Raw genomic sequence first — 17,046 nt, forward strand, 5'->3', positions numbered from 1 at the left:
AGATATCATACAGAGTAAGTAGATAATTAAAGCATAAACGAAAATTCCTAGTTTGAATAAAACTCACTTTAAGTCATCTAAGATTATTTGGAATGATTTTATGTCACCAATCCATCCTGTATTTGCATCCCGCTATGTCAATTATACTTTCCAATTCTATATTTACATTAGAAGACGCTAGTATCTCATTCATAATTATACCAATAAAAAAACAAATACTTAATACATACGTCCTGCTCATCTCGTCCCTAATTTTCATAACAAAAAAAAATTTAAAAAGAAGTTACGAACTAAATTAACCATCACCAAAAGCAAGGTCTGAACAGTTCTGATTTCTTTTTTTTTATAATATTAAGGGATGAGACGAGCAGGACGTTCAGCTGATGATAATTGATACGCATTGCCTATTACAATTCAGTGCCACTCAGGATTCTTGAAAAACCCTAATAAGATGTTAAGTCTCATTTGCTGCTGCACGGCATAAATCGGTGCCGTTGTGGTACCCATAATCTAGCCGGCATCCTGTGGAAAGGAGCCTCCCACTGATGGGTCTGGGGTCGCAAGAATGTAGTAAGCTATGTTGCAATAGTCCGGATTTGACCCATTTCAAAATCCAAGCCTTTATCAAAAATTGGCGCGTTGGGATGAGTAGGGAAACCTCAGTTAAACCACCCATGATTTTCAAATTAAAATACACAATTGTGAAGACACTGCTAGTAACAACTGTAGCTGTCTCAAGATCAGCAAAGTACAACATTAGATAATTTATATCTAGATAGAGTCTCTTGCTGTTAGACAACCGATTTAAACAGCCCGGGAATATCAGTTTAGTGTGCGTGAAAAGATAAGTCTTACACTCGCGATTTGTATGTCACTTGGTGCGTGAATTGCTCAAAATAGAGGTTAGTTCAAAACTCAATTTTTTTTCGAAGTTTTCACAGCTGTCATAGTATGTCTAGACGTATAAATGATACAAGAGTGCATCATACGAAGTAATTGGGTGTTATGGTCGACCAGCGGCTGTTATGGTTCGCTCAAATTAAATTTTCAAGAAAATTCTATCTGTATGTTTAATTCTCTTAGGTATATAGCTCTCAAGTATTCACCAAATATATATAATATATCTTACTATATATAAATTACGTGACACAATGTTTGTCCGCGATGGACTCCTAAACTAATGAACCGATTTATAAAGGGATTGCTTCAAGGAGTGCAGTTTAGTCCAACATGAGAGATAGGATAGTTTTTATTTCTATTTGGGACCCATAATTATTTTTATTTCCAATATTAGTTTTGCATGGACATATTTTCTGTGAGGAAATTTATTGACGCACAGTTTGACAGTTTTGCTGTGAGGCAATTTATAACAACAGGGAGCATATTTTACGAAATAATTCTTGATGTAACGAAATATTATTAACAAATTCATAAATAACAGTATTTTATTTATTATGCACAGAACAACGTCTGTCGGGTCAGCTAGTATATATATAAAATTGTTCTATTTCGGTCTGTAAATGTATAGTGTATCGCAATATGGGTTGGATAAGCACTTAAGGCGACAACATTATATTGTGCATTGTATTCTAAAACTGCACAAAACTATATATACCCTTTGATTCCAATATTGAAAACAAACGAAGGAAATACAAAGTTTCCTTTGTTACAGCATCCAAAACTGAGTTCTCACGGATGCAGTATAAATGTCGTGCGGCCTTTCTTTTCTATATAAATAAATAAATAAAGAGTTACATAATTTAAATAATAACTTGAATTAACGAAAAATTAAATTGATCGACTAAATAGTACCATTGAATTATCATATTACTGAGATGCCCTTACGACAAATATCATAAATTTCTTTTTTTTTCTTCTCTCTCAGATCGCCATTTGTTTACGAAGCGGTGGTACAATTTTAACTGACTCCAAAAATAATTGTAAAAGTAACAATTTAAAAAAATAAATGCACGTACTGCTCGTCTCGTCCCAGATTTCATAAAAAAAAATTGAAAAAACCCCAAAGATTCTCAGCGGCACTACAGCTGCGCTCATTACCTTGAGACATAAGATTTTAAGTCTCATTTGATCAGTAATTTCACTAGCTACGGCGCCCCTCAGACCGGAACACAGTTATGTTTACACATTACTGCTTCACGGCAGAAAAAGGTGCTGTTGTAGTACGTATAATCTAGCTGGCATTCTGGCCTCCCACTGGTAACTCTTTCTATTACTTACCCACATACAATAACATGTATTTTTATTTCATTTACTTCTCAGCATACATTAAGGCTTAAAAAGAGCGAGGGCTCTTGGCACAAGCATCCTTAAAAGGAGGTTTCTGCCACTAATTGTTAGGGAGTGTGTAAAAAGAAATAAAGATTTATTTTAAATATATTTCGATTTTAATGTCTTTTTTTATTGGGGTTGACAACAGCTTAATACAAAATTATCACTTATGATTATATACAAAAACATAGCCAATTATGGTCTACCACGGTTTACTTAATGGAAGGAACAGCAGTGTTTACAATAATAAAGAAAAAAATTAAATATGAATAACACAAGATCAGAGAAATAAAAAAAAGTATTTAAAAGTTTTTTTTTATGAAAATAAAGGACGAGACGAACAGGACGGTCAGGTGATGGTAATTGATGCGCCCTGTCCATTACAATGCAGTGCAGATAAGGATTCTTGAAAATCCCCAAAAATTCTGAGCGGCACTATAACGCAATTCAATTCAATTTAATTGAATTGACTACAACTGCGCTCGTCACCTTGAGACATAAGATGTTAAGTCTCATTTGCCCAGTAATTTCACTGGCTACGGCGCCCTTCAGATCAAAACACAGTAATGCTAACACATTACTGCTTCACGGCAGAAATAGGCGCCGTGAAAAAGTGCTTGCGTTAGTTGCATAATGAATTATGTGTATAAGTATGAAAAATGAATATAAATAAGTGAAAAACATGATAAATACACGGATTTACAGATTTAATAGTACAATACATACATTTAAAAATTTAATCTATTAATAAATAAATAAAGATATTTGTTACAAATGAGATTTTTCTACAATACTTTTTATGGTGTGGTTTTTAAAGGTCAACCTAGAACCGTAGAATGGATCTATATCTTTGTAGGGTTTATTATATACATTTGTGCAACGAGTGAGAACACTGTTCTGGCCATAATTAGTACGGCGAGAAGGAACATGAAAAGTAGAAATATCACGGGTGCTCATGATAATGTAACTCATGAAATAAATAACAAACTTAACGTTAGAAAACAACCACATGATATATCCCACAAATGGTGATTCGTATTCCATTGAATAAACAACAATAAAGGGATGACTCACAAAGAAAATAAGCTACTTTTCTATTTGTTCCCCGAGCTTAGTGATTGCAAGCTATTCTAAAAGTTTTCTTTGTAGTCCCTCTTAAAAGGAAGTTTAATAGCGTAATGTCACCTCAAGGAATAATGTTGTTTTTAAATCGAAAAGCAAACGATGCAGGAAATGCGGTGCAGATTCCATGACAAGATTTGATAAAACTTTTATAATAGTCTTGTCGTAGAGCTTGTTGTTAGCGCTATCGTATTTTAGAAGCATATAAGATCAGTATGCTTCTTTATATACAATGGGATTCTAGGTTACAATTACTTAGATTTAGGCCCAATTATTTCATAAAAAGAAGCCAAATATATATTATCATAAATAAGTTAAAATTCCTTGTTGTTAACAAAAAGTAAGTGAACTGTTTTTTGCAGCTGAAATATGTGTGTTGTGGCAGCACTGCCCCCGGAGAAAAAAGAACATAATATAATGTTACTGTAGTTAGATTTACTGCTCAAACTTTACATTCATGAAGACTGTTCCGAAAATCTGAGATCGACCTAATTCTTGCAAACTTTTGGATCATTGCAATAATTGTTACAAAAGAGTGGTTATACCTTACCGCCTATACACATAGTGTAATGTGAATAGTTTTTTATTGAGAAGAGGAAAGTACATTTACTTAACTAGGCCGTGATTGAAGGGCCCATATTTTATTGTCATACTTAGATTGAAATCCACTACTGACTAAAATATCCACTATGCTGTTCAACGGGAAGCCGGGCGGGGTCGTAGAAGCCAAACTGAACGCAGTGCGGTGCGCTTTTTGGAAGTAAAGTACTTAATCTTCCTTCTATGCCCTTTCACAAAATGTTGAATACTTTAAGTAGGGAGATAAAGTAAGCCCTGGTGACATTAATAATACAAAGATTGCGCTATTTAAATTAATTCATATGCAGTGTAAATATCAATAAATATTTCATTCACTTCTTATAGTAATTCCAATTCATGTTTACGTCGACTGCAATGTTCCATGCGAATGAATGTAATATAAAAATGAAATTGTCGGGTAATAAACCGGAAAATACCGAGGAAGTCTTCGCCATGCGAAATAAACTATGAAAAATATGAAGGGAAACATTTTATAGGTTATACTGAGTTGTTTGTCATAACGAGATTGGGAACTCGTTGTTTTTGATCCGATAAGCAGGCAATATGCGTAATGCGGGAAATTGTATGCGGGCTTTTTAAATAAATTAACCTACAAACTATATTAAGTGATTGAGCTGAAATGCTATATGGGCTATCTTTTTAATTTATTACTTTTTAAGTATTTGCAAAACAATGACTTAACAAGCCAAACTTCAAAGACATTAGTTGTGGGTTCGATAACTGTATGAATTTTTAGTTTTAGTATTTCTTCGCCGAAAATAGTGCTGTCATTACCAGATTCATATGCTTTATCTTAAATTGTTGATTAAATATTAGATATATGGTACCCCTAGGCGTCACGCACAGTCCCCATTCTGCATGGCAGCAGAAGAGACGGCCGCACATAATTACATTCTGGAGTGTGGGAGTGTAGCCAAATACTGGGCTAAGCACCTAGGTCACCAAATACTTTCCCCGAGATCATGGCTTGCGTCAGAGTTTTGATAAACTACCTCGAGGAATTGGGATGGAAAGATAAGCCATTCACTCTGTGCCTGTGATAACATAATAAGTATAATACATATATGATATAAGGCATTAAATTCATTAACTTATGGACTAGTGGACATGACACATTGTTTTTATTCCAAAGCATAAATTTTGATTAAAGTTAAAGTTTTATTACAGCAATACTACGTTCGTCTTTGCTTAAGCAATACTTCGAACAATTCTGATATTAACAAACTCATTATTTAACAAACTATGTAAACTTTCTTGGCCCGGACCGCACGAACGTTTCTTATTAGTGACACGATCACGAAATAGGTCGCCAGTTCTATTACCTGCAGAGGTAATTACTATTGGGTGGAAATATTTTCAGTATAAAATATTAACGTTGCCCTCAATATAAGTTTCCGATATTTATATTATTTTTGCTGTTCAGATAAGTTTAATTGAATCTACACTTCATGCCACGATTGTCTTTTTATTTCGAAGTATTTTTGAAGATTTATTTGATGAGCTCTTTTCCCCCAGGACGAATTTAATTTATTTCTCACAGTTTTAATTAATTTAAAATGTTGAAATACTATTTTTTTTATATTGCTTATTTATTTGCTAAAACGTAAGTAATGTTCTGCTTGTGTTCGTTTTTTAATTGTTCTCGATTTGCACCCATAATTGGGGTGTCACCTAAATAGTTATATCTATGTTAGTTATTAAGGAATTGTGTTGGTGCTCACCCTATTGGAGCAATAATTGAATAAAGTCTGCAACTGTCAATGGCGTGGTAACTTTTGACGGTGGGAACGGTTGACTCTCACCACGGTGCCCTTGATTCAGTTCTCGCTCGCCCAGTACCAATGTGTTTTCAATTTTCTAATTCATATAATATATTCGATCCCTTATAAGCTTGATCAATCAATCGTTTAGTATAATAAAATACAAATATACATAATTAGAGTCGGGGTCTCCTTTTAAGAATGAATTGCCTATACTAGGAGGCCCCGCTATTCCATAGCAACAACATATGATATATATACAAATATACCTTAACCTAAAGGTAACCACCAATGCTATTCTGATTCCTCTGATATCTCAGAATAAAATATGGGCGACCTCATACCATCATATAACTAATATGCATATTCATCTTCTTCATCCTTTTTTAATTTTAATTTTAATTTAAAAAGACGTACGGATATTTTCGTACTGTAATTCTTGGGAATGTTTTCATAAAACATTCACCGCAGGTGGTTTTAGAGGAAGTAACATTGAAAACTTTAAAGATCAGTGACAATCCTGATGATCTCCGAGTCATGTTTTATGAGTTGAACGAAGCCTCTTTAAATGTCAGTTTGAAAGTGAACCTGAATAAAATAAAAGGGACGTGTCCTCAGTAAATAAAACTATATATCCACGAGTTTCTTTACCAAAAAACGAAGATCGTTAATGTAGACTAGAAAGAGAAACGGGCCAAGAAGCGAACCCTGTGGCAACCCTATCTCTACATCGGAGCCTTTTGATTGTAAACAACATATACTTTATAAATCTCTTTAATTAGTAAGAAGTCATTAATTTTATAGAAATGTCGCAGATACCATAAAACATAAGTAAAAGGGTAATTAAATCTAAGCAATCAAAAGCCTTCGAAAGATCTCATAAAATAGTTATTGCATCATGGCAAGAGTCAAAAACATGTTTAACAAGTGACATTCCAGCATCCATGGCTAACTCTCCCCTGGTAAAACCAAATTATTTGGGGAGTAGTAGATTATTTACCATAAAGTGTGAAACCCACTGGCTTTTAATTCTCACTGAGCATTCTAACATTACTTCTTCAAGAACTGATTAAAACTCATAAACTGAAACTCAATCCTGAAATCCGCATATCATGGACTTTATAGCTGTAAATTGAAGGTTGTTTCCTTGTCACCCTGAAAAACTTGAATAGAACAAAAAAGAGTTGAGAATGAATTTTTCCCTCGTGGAGACTAAGCCTGGACACTGCTTGACAAACATACAACACCCGTATTGTTTCATCAAAGTTGTCGTCAAATCATATCAGCAACAATATTTTGCCTACTAACCTGAATTAACCATAACTTAAACAAGTGCTAAATAGCCTCTATGAAAATATTCAACGATATGAAAATTAATTCGTTATTATTTTAATTATATCTAGCCACCCGTTCAGAAATATGGTTATATCAAATAACTGTAACGCATTGTAATAAATAATTTAATTTAAGCAAAATTGTTCATATCGCATCAGTAATTCGTTTTGTATGACAGCTGCTATTCGGAATCGTTTTAATTAACATTTTTGCGTTGCAATGCGTTGGTATAGATAACATAAAGCCAGTTTTGTAAAGTTAAAATAATGTTAAAATATCCATCTAATTGTTCCTGCCTTTAACAAAATCCACCTCATATTATGCCCACTATTTATGCACCGATTTGAATATGACAAGATCTTTTCCAGTAAGAGGCTCCTTTGCACGGTATGCCTGCTAGGTACCTCAATGTGTAAACATTATTGTGCTTCGGTCCGAAGGGTGCTATAGCTAATGAAAATGCAGGGCAAATGAGACTTAACATCTTATGTCTCAAGGTGACGAACGCAATTGTAGTGCCGCTCGTAATTTTTGGCTATTTCAAGAATCCTGAGCGGCACTGCATTGTTATGAGCAGGGCGTATTAATTACCGTCATCGTAAACGGGACGAGATTAGCAGTTTCGTCCTTTATTGTCATAAAAAATCTTGAAAAGACAAGAAAGACATCAGTTTTTAAAAATATAAAATACAAAGATATTTAAATTATTAATATAAAAAAACTCTTATGAAAGGATTGCAGAATATTGAACGAATGGTAAATTATGAGAGAAAAAAATGCTATTTCTTATTAATATCAATCAGCAATGAGTAGAACTTTTTCTTTGATATTAATTATATTATAATTAATATCAAAGAAAAAGTTGTACTCATTGCGAATCGAGGTTAAAATGAACTACAAACACAGTTTATTTCTAAAATAGAACAGCTTAATTAGTTTTCAAAGCGATACTGCGATACTCATATTGAAACAGTAAATGATTACTCGGAACATCTATAATTATCAAACCGTTTGCAGCTTCCATCAATAGATATATTTCGTTTTTCAAATTCAAATTAAATATTTTTATTTAAGGCAAGATTTTAAATCGCTTATTGAACATTATTTTTTTGTAAATTAAATAAGGAACGAACAGGACGTTTAGCTGATGGTCATTGAAACGCCCAGCGCATTAAAATGCAGTGCGGCTCAGGATTCTAGAAAAATCTCAAAAATTCTTAGCGGCACTACAATTGCGCTCGTTACTTAGAAAACGTAAAACTTTAGGTGTCATTTGCCCAGTAATTTCACTACCTACGGCGCCCTTCAGACCGAAACACAATAATGCTTACACATTACTGTTTCACGGCAGAAATAGGTCCGTTGTGGTACCCATAATCTAGGCGGCATCATGTGCAAAGGAGCCTCCCATTAGTCTATCATCATTTATTATTCTAACATAAATCTTTCATTTATTTAAATATATATGCCTCAAAACTGAGAAGAACTGTTGCCGGAAACTTATTGGGCTTTTGTTTTTTAAATAATTTAATTGCAATAAAATTTATTACTTAAAACCCTTTGAGTGGTCGCTTCATTCCGAAGGTGTGGTTTCATTAAGTAATTTATGTTGTAGTTGCCTTTACCACATAAACGATTTAAGCATTTCTTTTAAATTTCGTAACACATAAATAATTGTCCTGTACTTATTCTGGGATCATTTTCTTAAGCTTTATACTTCGCCCAACAATGATCTTACTAATTCGACTTAACCGAGTAGTAGGCTTATCAAGTTTATTTTTGCTCCTTAAAATTGTGATTTAACAGTTTCTGGAAAATTTTGCTTACATTTCTATGCATGTAAGTTATATTATCAAGAAAATATTGAGACGCAACAGTAAATGTTTACATCTTATATTTTTCTGTTAATGGTTCTTCTGCGGCACGAAAATTATAAAAATATCGGCAGCATTAACAAATTACAAGATACCGTAAGATTTACGGACGTGTATAAAAGAAAGACCCCGTGTCACCTTATATAACAGTGAAGCACCAAATCAAGCCGTTGCCGTTAACGTGTAAATACATGCCCCACGCATACACACTAATACAAGCCGATCGGCCGCCATTATGGCATTTGATATCGTCTGTGACATCTTAGTTTGCGTCGCAATAAAATATTTAAAAAATGCCATCGTGCGTTCTGATAAAGTGTAACGATCTATCAGAATTTAAAAAATTGGAGTTAAAAGTAATTGTGGCCCTATATGGCTAAATAAGGGAAGAAAAATTGTGTTACTAGTTTCCCACGTAACCCGCATACACACTAGCATAAAAGTGCTTCACTTGCTAATTAATATCACGGCGCGGAGACCTTCTTTTATTACTAGTCCATGCGTAGGACCATAATATTATGAAAATAGCTAAATTACACTGGATGAGCCGGATCTCAGCTAGTTAATTGTCAAATCCTCGCGTATGCCTCAAAACTAAGTCTATTAGCCAATCCTTCAATATGCTGTATTATCCAAGAAATATAATATCTGATTACAACGGTTTTACCACATCTCCGTTCAACTAAACACTCGCTTCTACATTTTAAGCTATTAAAATGCAAATTTTAAATATAATACAGTATTAGAGTAATATTATGATACTAAAAATTAGTAGCGAGTTCCTTTGAGGCTTCATAATATGCCTAAACTACAAACTGAAGATTCCCTAACTGACCTTTTTCTTTCTGATACTGGATCCATACAATATTATATTTACCACGCAACGGCATTCCAAAAGTATGTCAGAATCGAATAATTGTTTTAAATATTGTAATCATTGTCTTCAGATTCAAATCTCGGCAGATCCAGTACGCCCAGTACTGCAATATGCTGTGTACGAATATTTGACGTACAATAAACAATTAGTCTCACAATCACGCTCAAAAATTGTCTGAATCAAAACTCAGCCTACGCAGCTATTGGCAGAGTTTAGGTTCAGTTGTGTTTCGACCGCGCTTTGTATACAACGCCACGCGATTCAATGTGTTGAGTGAAAAACAAGCCTTAATTTCAGGTAAGTGCCCCATTCCATTAACAAATTGTGTAACTGACTTGACGTTTTTAATCATTTTGATAATTATATCTCTTGCGTCGTGTTCGCGCCGTCTCGCGTGTGACTTAGTATTACAACTTTAATGAGCGTATACCTATTGTTTGCCTTTGAACATTACAGCCACAAAGCAAGGTGTCAGTTTGAATGAACATTTTAATGTTATCTGTGGTAATGTATGCGTATATACAACGCCACTTGGACATTTTTGACGCCCTTTTAATAGGCGAATAGGAGTCTAGTTCCTTATTGTACGTCGATGAATGTACCGCCTTTTTTATGGAAATATATAGCTGATGGTAATTGATAAGCCCTGCCCATTACATGCAGTGCCGCACAGGATTCTCGAAAAGGCTCAAAAAAATTCTGAGCGGCTCTACAATGCGCTCGTTACCTTAAGACGTAAGATGTTAAGTCTCATTTTCCCAGTAATTTCACTAGCTACGGCGCCCTTCACACCGAAACACAATAATGTTTACCGGCATTGCTCCACGGCATCCTGTGCAAGGGAGCCTCCCACTGGCAAGTTCAATTTCTTTTTCGGCAATACCTTATTTTAGATGATTATATTATTTTAAATATTTTTCTTTATGACTAACACGACTTTTCTTTTGGATAATAGCAAACTTGCGTGATTCTATTTTATCATAATATTATATTACAATCATAATCCCTTCTATTGGGCAATTTAACTTCACAGCAAACCCCAAACTCATAAGAAAATTCAGACAGAGGTTAATCAAAAATATTCAATTATAAAACACGAAATTGTATACTAGGGCAGTAATTAATTTTACGGTGTTAGTTTTCAGGGGAGCGTGAACGATTATACCAAATAACAGGGTTGTAATTTGAAAAGTTTACTTTAGATTAAGGTATGATATTATACTATCTTCATCCTTCTACGTCGTCTGCGTGGAATTCATTTATCACCTCAACCATAAAACGTTTCATAATTAAGTTAAAAATTTAAAGTGTGGAAACGCTAGAAGCTATATAGTTGGGACAAGCCTATTGTATATGACTTTGTTTTTTGTGCTTGTTTTCTATTCAAACTAATATATCAGAAATAGTGACATTTGATGACCGATATGATACCTGTAACTCAGTTTTCTGATACTAGGCGAGGCGTTAGGGGAGTTTTTTTCAAAACTGGGATTTTTTGTAGTTATCGCGCAAATTTGAGTTTTCTGTTTCTATATAAGCCAAGGATCAGATTTCGTCAGGCACACATGACGATTTCCTCATAAGGACATGTATGGTCGGTGTCTGTAGTATTCTTCAGAGCTATTTTGTGCATAGCAATGCATGTTGAATTACTTATATGCAGTAGAAATACTGTAGACGATTCGGTAGACTATTCTGAGTGTGGGTTTTAAGTAATAACTGACGACAAAGAAACTCTTTTAAAAACTCTTGTGGCCTACACATAGAGTGGCTGCTTCCAGAGAAGCTTGTGTCATACTCGATCTAAGGCATTCACTTTATTGACACTAACTGCCAAGCCTTCTCCCTTGCTTTCGATGACCACCACCAATCTGTGTATACTAGAAGATATTCCAAGAGCTGAGAGTTCACGCTTCTCTCCATGATTTTTGTTTGTACTTGAAGTACTGGAAGTATGGAACCTGTACTGGAAGTATGGTTGCAACTTATGAAACTTACCATTTACTATAAATTAGAGTGCCTTAGTAATAAGATGGCATTTTCGGATCTATGTAGTGTATCAATAACTGAGTGTCTGGCTTATCTACACAGGTGATTCTATTAGCCATTTTATTGGCAAGAGGGTCGATAGAGATCTAGCCAATACGGGTTTCATAACTAAATATCCTATTATAGATGCAGCAATGAGAAATGAAATATTAATAATAATAATACTGACACACCCATACACAATTAATATTATTATGTTATTCTTCAATAATTATCTTGCCCCAAACTAGGCATAGTCTGTACTATGGGTACAAGACAACAATATATTTAATACAATATACTCAATTGCACATGCATAAATACAAATAAATATCCATGACTCGGAAAAAACATTCTGTTCATCAAATTATAAATGATTGGACCTATCGGGATTCGAACCCGGGACCTCTAGCTCAGTAGTCAGGTTCACTAACCACTGGGCTATAGGGGTCGTAATATAGGATTATTCCTTTACGCAATACTAAGGAATCATACCCAGAACTTGGATCACCAAACGATTATTACGAAACATGTAGTTAAATGAAACGAAGAAAATCTTACAAAAATTTATAAAATCACCTGTCAACCGAAGTCAACAGTTGAATAAATAATTAATTTACCTTCATTTTAAACTTAACCACGTACGAATGATCAATTATCGAAATTTCACAATTAATGCCAAATGAATCATTTTTAATGTTGATTTATTCATTGTATAAGCTTTCAATGACCTGTGGCAGAATTACCCAAACTAGTTTTGTCGCTGGTGACTTTGTTATAGGAACTTTATGGAAGGAGTGCTTTTACGCTGTCGGAAATTCGGGACCGTATAATCAGTTTTGCGTACAATTTTACCGGTTCACCTTTGTACGTGGCGCCATGCATACTAAAAGTCAAGTTTGGTTATTTTCGAACCACAGTTACAAAGGATGGTTTGTTGTTTGTTATTTGTTTTCATGTTTGACTTATGCAATTGGAAATCAAGTTTGTAAGTAACATATAAGACATACAAATAAGTAAAATAACATTTAAAAATATGCGGCCAATTATACGTCTCCTGATCGACTGCAGAGATATGCGTCAGTGTAGTCTTTAAAATGTAAAGATTTGTAAGAATTAATAATTGCATTAATCTATAGTAATATTATAAAGCTGCAGTGTTTGTTTGTTTGAACGCGCTAATCTCTGGTACTACTGATCCGATTTGAATGATTCTTTCAGTGTTGAGTAGTCCATTTATCGAGGAAGGCTATAGGCTATGTTTTTTTTTCAAAATTAGGGATCCGTAATAAAATTGCTATTTTGTAACACAAGGTGTAAAATCAAAACCTATTTTTGCGTGCGCTGCAAAAACTATTGACAATAGAACAAAATGATGTACAGGCTATAATATAGGCAATATTTTATTACTTATAAAACTATCAAGTGAATTATACTTTATATGGCAAAACAACGTTTGCCGGGTCAGCTAGTTTGCTAAATAAATCTAGTTAATATTTATACGAAGCATTTTAGAACAATTTTCGGTAGTGTTGAATTCGTAATTCCAAATATATAACAATATAATTGAAAACTGTTAAAATATAGTATTTTCATATCATTTATTTTAATCTAAATTATTAAACTCTGGTAGATTCCGACACATTTAAGTATTCTAACTTTCCGATTGTATATAAACATGTTTAATGTTTGGAAACATTATAGTGTTTCGGTCTAAAGAGTGCCCTAGCTAAAATGACTGTGCAAACGTGACTTAACATCTTATGCCTCAAGCTGACGAGCGCAGTTTTAGTGCTGCTCAGATTTTTGTGTTTTTCCAAATTACCATCAACTCAACGTGCTGCTTGACTCATGCCTTATTTTCATAAAAATATGATTGTCCATATTATAAGCTATCGCTTAGATACATTTTGGCCCGAAAAAAGATATCTCGGGTAATTTTTTTTATTTATTTCATCAAAAGACTATTTTCCTTTACAAGTAGCATAAAGTTCATAATATAGAGATAAACATAAATTTCTTCAATTGACTTCTTCTTTCAATCTTTCTTATTTCATAATTCTAGGTCAAAAAAGAAAGAGACCAATACCCGCACGTAAAGTTGGAGGAAGTCTGCCATCTCTGTGACGTCACGTCCAGTCCAGACCATTCAAAAACACTTCATCAATCAAAATTAAGGTTTGCGAGCAAGCGGGCAACTTCCTACATAAAGCTAAATATAATTATTAGTTTTCACTAATTTCTGGGTCAGGGTCTGCTTTTGCAGGTGAGCCAGTAAAACAATAGATTAAATTGATGACATATATCCGAGATAGCACTATAAGAATTTAGTAACTTACAATGTAAGATAAGATTATTAGGAAGACGAATACCTAGTATTATACAATCTGCCGGTTTTTGTTGATATGGGAATGGAAAAGAGATTTACTGGGTAGTAAACTGTGGGATCTGAATATTTACTGGTTATTAACAAAAAATATTTACTTCTTATAATATATAAAATTCTTCTGTCCCGGTGTTTGTTGCCAAACTCCTCCAAAACGGCTTAACCGATTTGTATGAAATTTTGTGTGCATATCGGGTAGGTCTGAGAATCGGCCAACATTTATTTTCCATACCGCGAAATAGTAAGGGTTACCCACCCCAAAACATTTATTTTTTATTTTTTTGACAATTTTGTTTATTTTTATTTTATTATGAAAAAATACATACAAGTTCAAATTTTCACCCCAGTAAGATCAATACCTGTTTTGTATCACGATTTTTTTATTATTCTGTTCTATCCACAAATCCGCAATAGGGTTGCGAGATGGCGATCGAATATAATAACTATCGTAGTACGTTATAAATTTTATGTACGATATATTTGGTAGGTCTGAGAACCGGTCGTCATCTATTTGTAATACCCCAATAATTTTAAATATTGATTTTTTTTTTGATTTCATATGGCAATACAATATTTGCTGAGTCAGCTAGTATATCACAAAAATGTGACATCGTTGCGTCATACGGCAGCACTACCACCAATATGTGTTTATTGTGCAGCCATTAACCTGTACATCTATTATTATTTAAAAAAAATAGGTGACCTTTACTACAAAAAAATTATTTTAGTATCTATTTTTATGGGGAAATGTAGCTGCTATTAATAGTAACTTTTTGCAGCGAAGAAGGCTATTCGCAGATTTTTTAAACTCGGTCCGAGAGAATAATTAAGAGAAATGAACATTATTAACTGCCGCTTCTCAATATATTTTATAATATATTCGCTTGTTTAATATAATTTATATAACAAATTGTTTAGGAACTGTGGTAATCATAATGTTTACAACAGGAACAAACATTAACTTGTTATGTCTACTCGGTTTAGTCGAGTTAGTAAGTCTCGTGTGTGTACATGCTTCTACAATATGATCCGAATACTTGATGTAACAAATGTACTACAAAATACAAAATAATTGTTAAAAAATGTTAAAAATTTACTGTAACGAAATTTTGTAAAAAAAAAGAAGCCCGAGGAGTTTCTTGATCAGATCCAAGTTGAATTTGTTGAAGTTGAGATAACAAAAAAAAAATTTTTTTTTGAATTGATGGTCGCTTTTGCCGTATATTTTGAATACATACATTTTATTCATGTCTTGGTTACGTAGCGGAAAGCGGGCAATATTTTGTAGAGTCTTAAGAATAATATTGAATGAATAATGTACCAATCGATTGTAAGCTAAACTTCGAGTTCAGAATAAGTAATTATTTTACAAATGTGTAGTATTATTTCATTGAATTTCGGTAACAATTAATAGAGTTTCTCAAAAATATTATGATTAAGTTACAACTAATAAACGCGTTCGTATCGAATACCTCCCTTTAACGCGGTGTGTGTATCGCGTTACACGAATCAGCCTATAAGTATTCTGTAAAACGCGTTTTTACTACCTCGTAATTCGTCATAATAATAATAATTAATCTGAATTCGTAACAAGTATTTCCAATTATTTGCCTAGTTTTACTATTTTATTAAGGTTTTTAGTACAAAAATAATTTAATTTTGTAATAACACAATTGAAACACGTGCAAAGGTACGCAAAGCTATTTATGAATGCTAATTATAAACTAGAATTACCGCGTTATACGGAATTAATTGAAATCGCGTTATATCTAAGCTTGTTATAAGGATACCGCATTATAAGGGGGATTACTGTATTACACTTTGTGTTACAATAATTGTATTGGAATTGAATTATTTCTCACCTATAATGACAGTTCATAAATTTTGTTTATAAATTTAAATTATTTTTAATTACTTACCATACTCGGGGCACGTGACGCAAAACGCCACAGCCAGAAAAAAGCTGACCACCTCACCCCCGAAACCTTTATTTCCCATCTTTTCGCTTAACCCGCACTGGCTCTAAACAACATTTTTACTTTTTCTCTATCACGATGTCACTAAAACCAGTGTACATTGGTTGCTCTTTTTACAATCGTAGCTTCTACGGGCATTGTTCAACTTGCATTTCGATTTTCGTGTTCATTTCTGAAAAGAATAAAAACTTGGTTAGAATTTTATACTCATACATACATAGACATAGCTAGGTACAAAAATAGGTTGATGATAACGCATAATATATACAGTTTAATTTCACCAGCCTAAATCCCCAATCCCCAATACAAATTCAAATATTTTTATTCAAGTAAAAAACTACCATATTCAGCTGCAAATTGGAATAGACTTCAATATGATTGAGATGTTCTCAACAATATAGTATTTAGAACTTTTAAAACGGAAATGAACGAAAAAATATTTTTTTTTGCAGATCTTAAGATCTGCGTCACATAAACGATCATTGATTTTATTATTGATTAGTAATTTCAGCCTATTTTCACATGAGAAGAATACTACATAAAGGTGTAAACAAACAGTCAGTCAGTAACCTTCCAAAATCGGCAAGTGCCCCAGGGCACTAGATTTTTCAGATACACCAAAATAAAAAGCGCCGTAGTCCTACTTACTGCCGAACACTACGCCTACCTAGTTCTGACCTTTATTTTGTATATAAGAAGGTTTATTTTGCATGGTATTGTCGCGTAGCAACGCTTCGACGTATATGACGAGAGTTGGCAAACGTCATATCGTGCAGCAACGTACATCACGAGAGTTGTC

General features: G+C 33.6%; 1 protein-coding gene across 2 annotated transcripts in view; it reads right to left on the reverse strand.

Moving 5' to 3' along the window:
- The window catches only part of LOC126976969 (uncharacterized), a 127,784-nt gene that overhangs the window by 40,339 nt on the left and 70,399 nt on the right, over positions 1–17,046 (reverse strand). For both annotated transcript variants that reach the window (XM_050825603.1, XM_050825602.1), the window contains exon 2: positions 16,191–16,419. In XM_050825603.1, coding sequence (XP_050681560.1) covers positions 16,191–16,269 — 79 coding nt within the window. In that variant the 5' untranslated portion in view covers positions 16,270–16,419. The remainder of the gene's footprint in view (positions 1–16,190; positions 16,420–17,046) is intronic.

The sequence above is a fragment of the Leptidea sinapis genome, chromosome 43, assembly GCF_905404315.1.
Source record: "Leptidea sinapis chromosome 43, ilLepSina1.1, whole genome shotgun sequence".
Taxonomy (NCBI): Eukaryota; Metazoa; Arthropoda; class Insecta; order Lepidoptera; family Pieridae; genus Leptidea; species Leptidea sinapis.